The sequence below is a fragment of the Schistocerca serialis genome, chromosome 7 (genome assembly GCF_023864345.2).
Source record: "Schistocerca serialis cubense isolate TAMUIC-IGC-003099 chromosome 7, iqSchSeri2.2, whole genome shotgun sequence".
NCBI classification, from domain to species: Eukaryota; Metazoa; Arthropoda; class Insecta; order Orthoptera; family Acrididae; genus Schistocerca; species Schistocerca serialis.
Window position 1 is genome coordinate 136030339 of NC_064644.1, and position 12414 is coordinate 136042752.

General features: G+C 36.0%; 1 protein-coding gene across 1 annotated transcript in view; it reads right to left on the minus strand.

Moving 5' to 3' along the window:
• Positions 1–7138: 7138 nt before the first annotated feature.
• The window catches only part of LOC126412931 (uncharacterized), a 36220-nt gene continuing 30944 nt past the window's right edge, over positions 7139–12414 (minus strand). Inside the window, exon 5 of the mRNA XM_050082820.1 lies at positions 7139–7188. Coding sequence (XP_049938777.1) covers positions 7139–7188 — 50 coding nt within the window. The remainder of the gene's footprint in view (positions 7189–12414) is intronic.

Below are 12414 nucleotides of genomic sequence, written 5' to 3' on the forward strand. Positions count from 1 at the left end.
CCCTGGTATATTTCATGAGTAATGGAACTGATCAATGTTCCAATTTTCATTATGTTTTGTACTTACCATGTATCTTGTGAATTAGACCACCTGATACATAAACATTTTTTTCTGAAATTACATAAATTTGAGTTTTGTGTTATCAGAAAGTAAAGCATTACTTTAGTTATATCCAAAATAAAAATTTATGCTCAAATGATGTATTAAAGTGGATAATTATTGATTTAATTATTTTTCAAAACACAATTTTTTCGATATTTCCAAATGAAATTGTAATTACATTCCAAATTATTGTCATTACTGCTATGTTTGTAATTTATTCTGAAAATATTTATTTGAAAAGATGTAATTACTTACATGTATCTCTCTCTGGATGTAAAAGAATAGTATGAGGACTAATCTGTGATGTTATGTGGAAATCTAAAATGGAGAAAATCCAACAACTGTTGGTAGAAACTGAAACCATCAGTGTTCAGATTTAAACTATAAAACCTGATCATATTCCTAGATGTAACATTTGTTGTGCATGAGTCATGTTTTTCAATGAACCATATTTTTGACAAGCAGATGGGGCAACTATGTGTTTTTTATATTATTTGGTCTTGCTTCTTGGTAGTTGCACTACACTAGTGTAGGAATTGCTAATTCTATTATTTCTCAGTTTCAACCATTTAGTTGTTTTTCACAGTAATACAGGGAGATCTGTAATAAATGATATATGAGTTGTCTTATCAGCCACTTTGTTCATTGTACCATATGGGACAGTAATTTACTGTTGCCATAAACTTAGTTGACACCCAGTGCAGTCTCTGGTGGGAGTGAGCCTATGAGCTTAAAGGCATTTCCCATTTACAGTCACTCCTATCAGACACTGCACTGTGTGTCAGCCTAGTTTGTTAAAACATAACCTGGTATGATGTGTTGTGTTTGTTAAGGGCAGGCAATGAATTATTTGAAGATGAGATACAAAGCTGCAAAAACATTACACAGGACTGATGAAGCAATGGTTCTTGTAGGACAATGTTCAATTGGAAACATATTATGTTCCCAAATATTGTTTACATAGAGCTGTGTCAATGAGGTTTGTGATGGCTCTGCAGAATTACAACACTACTTTGCATGAGTGTGCTGTTGTGCTTCATGTTGGCATTTATAGGCATGAGTGGTGGCACATATTCATTCATTCATTCATTCATTCATTCATTCATTAGTCCATTTGATTCATTACATACTTAAACAGTAGATTGAATATAGGACAAGTCAAAATTGCGAAAGGAGTAGAAACACCCCCCCCCCCCCCCCACACACACACACACAAAGAGAGAGAGAGAGCATGGCAAAATTAATTACAGATAACAATCATAAATTACAAGTGACAAATATAGCAATTTAAATTTAACCAATATTACATAATCATTGTTTACAAGGCTATTTTTTGTAATTTAAAAATTCTTTTACAGACGGCAAACATTTTTCCACTAGAAATGACTTAAGATTACCATATGTTTAAAAAGAAAATTATGTTGCTGGGTAGGCTGTTATATAGCTGAAATGTTATTTGTGATACACTTTTTTGGTACTGTGCTGTTCTACATTGTGATATGTGGATATTATTTGTGTTTCTTGAGTTGTGACTGTGTATATGCTTATTTTGTTGAAGATGTCCAGTTTCGTTTAAAAGATACTCATTTGGGAACAGGATACAATCATATATGTAAAGGCTTGGTAGGCTCATTATTTTCATCTGGATGAAATGTGGTCTACATGTTTCCAGTTTTCTTAGGTTGCAGATAGCCCTGATTGCTCTTTTCTGCATCCTAAAGATCTTTATGCCGGTGGCTGAATTTCCCCAGAATATTAGCCCATATCGAAGTATTGCATGGAAGTATGCATAACACACCTGAATAACTGTTGACTTGCTTGCGCTTTTATTTAACACACGCAGAGCATAACAAGCTTTTGAAAGTTTTTTCTCAAGTTCTTTTATATGACAGTCCCATTTTAAATTATCTTGTACCCATAGGCCTAGAACCTTAGTGTCAGTAACTGAGTTCAGTAACGGATTTTCAAGGTATGGTACTGTAACAAAGTTTTGCACATGTGGAGAGAAGTGGAAATTCATAAAGACAGTTTTTCTTTCCTTATTATTATTTTATTTTTTTGAAACCAGCTAGTAGTTTGGGACATTACAGTATTTATTGCTACTTCCAATGAGATTTTGTCAGCAGCTGTTATTAATATGCTGGTGTCATCAGCAAATAAGATTAGTTTTCCCACTTTAATAAAGTCATTTATATCATCAATATAAAGGAGGAACAGTAGAGGTCCTAGGACAGAACCTGGTGGCACTCTGTACTTTATTGTTGATTTACTGGAGACATATGTTGTTGTGATAACATTTCCTTGTACTGAAATGTCATCATGCCTTAAAACCACCACTTGCTGCCTGTTTTCTAGGTAAGATCTTATCTACTGATTTGGGCTTCCTGGGACACCTTTTTGATCTAATTTGCGAATGAGAAAGTCATGGTCAATTATGTTGAAAGTTTTTGAAAGGTCCAGAAAGATACCAGTAGCATCTTTTCTGTCATCCAGTGCTTTAAGCACAGCTTCTATGTACTCATACATGGCTGTTGTTGTAGACTTTGATTTACTGAATCCATGTTGATTTGCTGAGAGTAATGATTTTTTTGTAATGTAGCTTAGTAGTCTATTGTAGAAAATTTTCTCAAATATTTTGGAGAAAACACTGAGTTGGGATACTGGACAATAATTATTTACATTTTCAGAGTCCCTGTTTTTGAACAGTGGAGTTACTTTAGCCGTTTTTAGGCTAATGTCTCTATCAAGATAAGGTATCTGTTTTTTAATTAACCCAATGAATAGGCTGGATGTAGATGCATATTTATGCAGTATGGAAGCTTCATTCACATAAAAACTTTAATATTTTATGAAGCACTCTGTTATCAGTGGTGTGCCATATGTGATGCCCTGGAAATGGAGATGAATTGTTGGCTTTAAATTGTTGAATGCATGGTATCTTCATACTTCTGATTGTGTTTGGTGTAGGCATGGGTATTCAAACACAGAGATGTGTAAACAGGCAGAATACAGTGCTGTGGTCAGCAATGCCTTATAAGACAACAAATGTGTGACACAGTTGTTAGATTGGTTACTGTTGCTACAATGGCGGGTTATTAAGATTTAAGTGAGTTTGAAGATTGTGTTATAGTTGGCACAAAAGTAACAGAATACAGCATCTCTGAGGTAGTGATGAAGTGGGGATTTTCCCATATGGCCATTTCATGAGTGTACCATGAATATCAGGATTCCAGTAAAACATCAAACCTCTGGCATCACTGTGGCCAGAAAAAGATCCTGCAAGAAGGGACCAATGATGACAAGAGAATTGTTCAGCATGATAGAAGAGCAACCCTTTTGCAAACTGCTGCTGATTTCAATGCTGGGACAGCAACAAGTGTCAGCATGTGAACCATTCATTGAAACATATGATATGGGTTTTTGAAGCTGAAGGCTCACTCATGTAACCTTGACAATGACTTCACACACAGCTTTATGCCTCATCTGGGCCCATCAACACTGACATTGGACTGTTGATGACTGGAAACATGTTGGCTGGTTGGTCAAGTTTCATTTAAAATTGTATTGAGTGGATGGACATGTGTGGATATGGAGACTACCTCATGAATCCATGGACCCTGCATATCAGCAGGGGACTGTTCTAGCTGGTGGAAGCTCTATAGTGGTGTGGGGAATGTGTAGTTAGAGTGATATGGGACTCCTGATTCGTCTACATATGACTCTGATAGGTGACATGTATGTAAGCATCCTGTCTGATCACCTGAATCCATTCATGTCCATTGTGCATTCCACCAGACTTGGATAATTCTAGCAGGACAATGCAACACCCCACATGTCCATAATTCCTACAGGAACTCTCTTCTGAATTAATACACTTTCACTGGTGACCAAACTCCCCAGGCAGGAACATTATTGAGCATATCTGGGATGCCTTGCAACATATTGTTCAGAAAAGATCTCCACCCCCTCATACTCTTACAGGTTTACGGACAGCCCTGAGGGATTCATTGTGTCAGTTCCCTCCAGCACTACTTCAGACATTAGTCAAGTCCATGCTACCTAGTGTTATAGCACTTCTGCATAATCATAGTGGCCCTACAAAATATTAGGCAGGTGTACCAGTTTCTTTGGCTCTTCATTGTACAATGTCTCACCTTGTGACCTTTGTTAATTTTGTTTCATGGTAAATACTTCTCTTGTAAGGCCTACTGTCAAAGGTTTCTCTCTAGTTTGAGAATGACAGTCAGTGGCACAAGATTCCTTTATTCCCTGAACTAATCACTAATGGGAGACAGATCTTGCACATATCCATACTGCTAATTAATTTGCTTCAAATATTACTGCTGTTGTTTCCATAAAATATTGCTAAATTTACAGAAGTTATCAGTAACTGCATCTGGTCATACATTTATCATTGTGGGACAGTAGTCATCATAATTACACACTTGGTTTCTGTATTAATTATAATATGACAAAGTCAGCAATGCCTATGATGAGTCTGTATTCGTTGACTGCAGTGGTCATCTAGTGGTTATGGTGTAATATATTATTGAGATTTACTTTTTTCTATTCCTGCTGCCTTCCATGTCAGCAGATATTGAGCTCCAATGTACCTACTGTTTGAATGTTGAGTTGGGTGCAGCTGTACCAAAAATATGTGTTTGGATTTTTCACTGTGATATAGTACTGTCCCCTGCTACTTGATTCTAGACTTTAGCATTCTTGCCCATGTTCTTTGGTGAATTGATGAGGGAGTTGCTGAGCCAAGGTAGCTATCATGAGGCAGTCCCTTTTAAACACATAAAGTTATTCACAAATTTGTTTGGAGACAGCATGAAAAATGAAAACTGGCAATGTTCATATAAAAAACAATGTGGATATTATTGTATTGATGAGGAGAAGAGCAGAACCTAATTTGTCCATAATATTCTGAATTTGATACTTTCAAGAAAAACTTCAATCTAGCATCAACCTTAAGCATTTAAAATGTCCAATTTCATTGCTTATTTGGCCCCCTTGTCATAATACAATGTTTATCAAACTATAGCTATACACTGCTTTTGGTAGCAGTTACCAGTCACAATAACATTAACATTTCTTGGTATTACTACCTGTCATATTTACTAACTCATTTACATTCATTTCCACATCTTTTATAATGATACTAGGAGGCCTTACACCCATTAATAGTTGCTTAATGACAGTTAAAAATCATTTTTTTCAATGTCATTTGTATTAGAAAGATACTTTTATAGCAGCATGACAGAAATGTTTAACAATTCTTACTTTATGTACTTAAGTACATTGGTGATTGTTCTAAAAATAATACATCTTGAAAAATCAAAATAACTTGTTATCGCTTTTGAGTAGACCAATTTTATATTCTTGTCCTACAATGAAATGTATATGACAAATTTTATTAATTCATAGGCTGTACAATTACTGAAAGTTTCAGGTTGTTTTGTCAAATGGCATATCCTTCTCATAATATTAGCAATAAGAAAAATGTTCTCAATTGTAAAAAATAAATAAAACAATAAAAAACTAAAAAATAATAAAAATTGTGGGAAAATTGTGGAAATGTCAACAAAACTTTAGTGGAAACATCAGCCATGGGAAGGATTTTCTGAGACACTGGTCAACTAGCTACCTATTCCTCTTTTAACAAATTCTGTCCTTTGTCAGCATGCTTCCCTAGGTCCATTTGTTTCTTCTCAGAATTCCTATTTTTCTCATCATCAGTGGATGACATAGCATCAGTCACACAATTGTTAAGTGGGAATCTTTGCAGCGTATCATATTTTACATTATAAAGCCACAAGGGAAGACAGTGGGAGACACAGGTGCAAGACTCCCATCCTATGAAAACCAGGGCCACCTGTGAAATCAGTCACATCAAATACCATCTGTTGTAACATCTACATAATACTTTATACAGGCATGACCACCAGTCAGTTGGCCACTGAAATGAATGGCTTAGTTATAAAGGCTACTTTACAACCCATACCATTTGGATCATTCACCTCTACACTGACTTCTCTGAAAAACATGGATGAGACAAGTCCTTGTAACAATTCTTTTATTTTCTGTATGTTTTCTAACAGTTGTTCCTTGAAACCCTGGAGGAACTTATAAATAACCTCATATTTGTGAAATATGAATTGAAATTAAATAGAATTGGCATGTGGTCAAAACGTATTACATAAAAAAGATAACTTCTCATTTAAATTGTCTGCAGCGTATACAAATGATATTGCATCTGTTTGTTGCTGATAATCTTATAAGCATGGAAAGCATTATATGATAATAAATACAAATTCAGAAAGATTATAAAAAGAAAATTTAAGATTATTAATGGATGATAAATACACACATGTAGCTGGACAGAGATGTCACTACCTTATGAGCTATCATCCTTCCAGTTTGGGTATGCAATCTGACACACACACGTCCACAGATATGAAGGATGTATGCAAGGAATGGGTAATAGGCAATAGCAGTCAAAATGGAGGTGTTATTAGTGAATTGTGCATGTGATACAAAGAGAGTCTTTCTTTGTGCCAAGATCAGTATCAAGAAAGGTAAATCACTGAGTAGAAAAAGACCATGTGAATGTCACCTGTTCCACATTAAAATGTTTCTTACCTACAGGCATGGCTTCTGTGGGTGCCACATCAGCACTGGGAAGCAGCAGCTATCCACCTTTTTTATTGTATTCTTCATCCTTAGCTTTTCCTGTTAGAGGGATTGGCTTTCCTAATCATCCAAAACAATCTATGCTGCTGGAAAGCAGCATTTCAATTAATGCTTAGTTTCTTCATATCACTTTGGGTATCTGTGAACCAGGTAGTTTGAGGTTTCCCTCTTTCTTCCCTCTTTGAAGCCATGGAAAGATACTTTTTCATGACTAAGTCATTTGTTCTTCATGTTAAGTGACCATCCATCTCAGCCTGGATTATGAGAGTTTCTAATTTGTGGAAGCAACTTTAAGGTTACTTCTTGTATATTCATTACAAGTGCACTTTATCTTTCACTGTTACATCTCCCATCCATCATAACAAGTCTTTTTTTCATGCCTAGGCATCACTGTAATACAATAACACGGGTGAGACAGCCATTTTATAAACTTTGGCTTTGAGTTTATAGGCATCTTCACATCACACAGAACCTTTAAAAGCATATGCCTCTTGTTCCAACAAGATGTTATTCTCTGAATTACATCTGGTTCAATTGATCCTGGAGTTGCAGATGACAAAATGCGTATGTCAGTAAGTTTGTCAGAATCAGTACACACAGACACGATCTTGCCAAGCCAGTCCAGAAATAAAACTTACCTGCTCACCCTTCCTGTAACACCACCACACCCATCACCATTGTGAAGTCACTGGGCAATAATCATCTTATCATCTAGTCCTTTAAAAATTGAATTACAACATTTATCAGTGCAGACTGCAGTCAGCTACCTCTCATCACACCCAGAGCTGAAGGAAAGCCTACCCAAAGTCCTAGTTTCGTCCAAAGGAGCTTTCTATTCCAACTCATATGCAACAGCATATATACTCTGTAAGCCACTGTACAGTGCATGACAAAGGGCACACTATTATTGTCTACTATCTGTTCTATTCCATTCAGGTACTGAACAAAGCAAATTTGATGGTCTGTATACCTCTGTGTGTGCATTAATCTCTCTTGTCTTATTATCATGATCCTTAACTGAGATAAATGATGGGGTAGCATAATGGACACACAGTATTCTTTACATTCACATTCTCTAGAGTTGTTCAACTGGGTTTCATGAGAACTACATCTTTTGTCCAAGTATTCCCATTTAAGTTTCCTGAGAATTCTGTTACACTTCTGTATAGGCCATACCAACCTCTTACAATTCTAGCAATATGTCTCAGAATTTGTTTGGTGTCTATCATTGTGCTTACCTGACAAGGACTTTAAATATTTAAACAATACTCAAGAATTGGTTACTTTTAGTGTCTTGTATGTAATTCATATTACAGATACATTACACTTCCCCAGAAAGCTTTGAAATAATCTAATCCTTTCATTCCCATTTCCTGCTGCAGATTATATGTGCTCATACAATTTAATGTTGTTCTTAGAATTACCTCTAAATACTTACACATTGTGACATGGTCAAGATGTTCATCACTTATCTTGTAATCAGGTTCTTTTTCTTTGTCATAATATCTCACATTTATCTGTGCTTAAAGAGAACTACCAATGAGTACACCAACATCCTCCCCCTATCAATACCCTAACTGTATGACCTGCCACATAAAGCCAGCCACCAACCGATAATGCAGTTGAGTCACAGACATTTTCTGTCCTTTAAAAGGCGTGGCTATTTGTGAAAACAATCATATGATATATCAGCTGCAATAATAATTACCAAAAATACCACCTAAGCTACAAACAACTTTGTACGTTAGACAATGCTGCTGCTACCAACCACTGGGGAGGAAACCAGTGAGTTTGTGGATATAAATAAGAGTAAAATATTCACTGGTATAGATGAAATTTAACTGTGTGTACTAAAAGACTGCATTAGCAGTATGGAAGGTCCTCCAACAGACAGTACAAATGAGTCATTCATATCCTGCTGCTTCACTGATTCCTAAAGCACAAAAAATTCTTCCAATTGTAATAAAACTGGCCAGTCCTATTTCTATCACACATGGTAGAACAAAAGTAATTTTGATGGATAAAAATTCTACTCACCAAGTAGTGGCAGGAAAAAACACTTACAAAAGGCATTACAGTTTGCAAGCTTTTGAAGCCAGTGGCTCTTTATTCTGGCAGAAGGGTTGAAGGGGAAGAAAAAAGGGTGAAGGAAAAGGACTGAAGAAGTTTAGAAAAAGGGGTGGAGTTTAGAAAAACTGCTCAGAACTCTGGTTCAGGGAAGACTTATTGGATGGAATGAGAAGGAAAGAGTGATTGTTGGAGAAGTTCCCAACATCCAGTCTTTCTTTCTCATAGTGCCCAATAAGTCTCCCCCGACCTGGGGCCTCAATGACTTTTCCAAACTCTACCCCTTTTCCTTCACCTCCCTCCCTCCCCTCTCAATCATTCTGCCAGAAAAGGGTCCACTGGGTCTGAAAGCTTGCAAACTGTGATACCTTTTATATGTGTACTCCCCTGCCACTGCTTGGTGAATAGACTTTTTTATCTGTTCAATTACTTATATTTTCCGAAATTGGTAATTGACAGATAGCAGAAAATGATACATTAAATTTATGACACAATCCAGTAGAATCAAAATCATAAGACTGGAAATGTAATTCACTCTTATATTTACCACAAAACAGAATGAATATATAAAATTAACACAAAATTTATTTCCAGCATAATTTGAAACTGAAATTTTAAATTAAAATTATTGTCATTATTCCTATTTGTTTAACTTATTCTGAAAACATATTTATTTTTCGTACCACTATTCTAATTAAAAATTATGCTCATCTATAAAAATAACAAAGTTAGTCTATAAATACTTTATTTACACAACCAATTTCAGTCATCTCACCATCGTCAGGCTCATAAAAGAATTCACATCATTATGTTAGGTGAAATATGAAATTTTTATTGTCAGATGATAAAAAGATAACTAATACACTGTTATCAACATAATATAAATTATGTTGGCAACCCATAACAGCAGTGTGAGAGGGTGTACTCATTCATGTTAAAACTGTAATCGATATCACTGCTGTGAACAGATTCATACCAAAGAAAGATGACTCTGTCAATGTTTTTTAATATCACTGAACTGCAACTTCTGTTGCTTTGTGTAACAAGATGTTAGTCAGTGAGTTTTGGTATGGCAAGTTGTTAAACAGTTGTTATGGAGATGTGAAATTGTTATGTTCAAATGACTGAATTGCACCAGAATGGAGGCTGATTTGTGATATGTGGAAATATGAAATGAAGAAAATAAAGAAGATGATGACGAAATCATGCAGTGTGCAAAATGGTCAATATGAACCTAATTATACTGCTTAGATATAAGATAATTATTGTTTTCAGCAAGCCATGTGATCAACAGCCCATGCTTTTGAGAAAGAGCCATCAGAATGAGATGAGTACATTGTAGTATTTTAATTATTATTTCAAAATTCCTTCTTGCATAAAATGTTTGCACACACTTAGTGATATTATTCCTGAAAAAGTGCATGTGAACCATTGAAGATTTTTATTAGCAACACAGGAGGAGTTCAGAACACCAGTCACAAAAAAGTGCAGAAAATGCAGAGAATTAGAGATTGGTTTCATTACTGTTTTCTTTTTCAAAAATAGTAGAAACTCTTATGAAAAACAGACTTATGGGTTATCTACGTAAATTGCAAATTCTGTGCAAAGAAATGTTTGGTTTCAGTTCTGTTCAGAGAACAGAAGCTGCTGAAGTAAAATTTCTTTGGTTAGCAACAAAATAAATAACACTGTTTTTCCAATCTCTCTCAAGAATATTGAGAAAGGTTATGGTAGCCATGCTGAGCAGTTGTTTGTGCTCCATTTGGTGACTGGTGCTGATTTAATCAGGTGTTTTGGGGAACTGTTACCAAGTTTTCTTGTTAGTGTAATCTACTGGATATTTTACCTGCAAGCAGTTAGCAACAAGTGTCAAAGCATTGTCGCTGGGAAATTTCTCTCAGCACTATTTTTAAAGTGGAAACTAATGATGAAATCCCAGTCAATACTGGCCAATAGTTGGCTATCACTTTGCATATGAGTCACAACATCAAGACTATCACGATGCACCCTCCTTCAACACTGTTAATTACAAATAAGCATCAACTGGGAACCATCAAAATATGCTCTCAAGATCACTGTCCTCAGAATGATCAGATGGAGATGGATCAGCATTCATCAAGTTCAGCTGTCTTGTCTCAGTGTCTGACAAACAACACCCAGTTACAAAAGGCAAGACACCGATCACCATCACCCCAACAGGCAGCAGCTCCGGATGCAAATGTTCCGAAGATGGCTAAGGCAAGTGAAAAGCACAATAGTAATGTTGAAGGGGACATAAATATGGTAGATATTAAAAATGTTGCATACACTGTGGAAGTTCTAGAAGTAGACAGTAACTTGAGTGTAAATATAGGAGACAGGAATTGCAATAAGCAGCCTACTTCCCTAAAGTCTGTTATGGTAGTCATAAAAACTTGGACAATCCAGTGACCACAATGGTACCTCCTACAGGAAATAATAAATGGTAATGTAGGAAAGTTACATCTGATAGCTATTGGAAGAATGTTATTTGCAGAAAGTAATAACTTAAGACAAGAAATAGTTAATATCTCAGCTATTGGTAGAAACAGGTATAAAATTGAAACCAAAACAGGGCAGCCTGCAAACAGGTTGCAGTTGCTTGATGTTTTTTTCAGATGAAGAATATGGAGGCTTACATTCCAAATTTCCTAACAAAGAGAAGGAGAGTTATCTGTGATGCTGATATTGTATTATCCCACCAAGATGTCCTTGCAGAAATAAAGTCGGCATTTTTAGTAACCAACGTATGAAGGTTCACAAAGAAAGTAATAGAAAACAGAGAACTGAAAGTATTTCCCACACCGAAATGTGTTGTAACATTTAAGCCTCAACAATGTATGTATATTTGTGCAGTATATGATGCCCTGTTGCACTGTATGTCCAGTCAGTTTTGCAATGTCACAATTGCCTTAGATACTTCCATTTAAGTTTGCAATGTCGTAGTAGTGCCCGCTGTGCCAAATGCATGGGAGCCCATGAGACCTCACAGTGCTCACATGCCAGAGAGTCCAGGTGTTTGCATTGCAATGGAAACCACCTCACTACTGATTGCTATTGCCCAATTTATCAGCAGCACATGGAAGCAAAGTGCAGCAAAGCCTATGGCATCTCTTACACAACTACTGTCTCGTCACCGCAACCATCATTTGCATAGACTATTGCTGGTGTTTCTACAACACAAGACCTCTCTTCTAGTGACTGGTCTAAAATATGCGAGAAACCAAAAGGTTTGAACATGATGGACAAAAGGTTACAACAGGGACCTAAGCATGCAGCTATGTTGGTTCCAGCACCCAGGTATTACAAAAATATACCATTTATTTGCAGTCCATACTAGCAGGGTTATTCTGATATGTTATACAAATTTCAGTGTCCACAGAACACAATACAAAACAATCCATATCCTCCCACTCCTCTGGCAACATCTTATGCTGGTCAAGGAACTACTATTAACAGTCTTTGTGCTTTAATAATGCAGATCATTCTTTCTCTTAAAAAATGAAACAGATATGGTAACAACACAGGTTC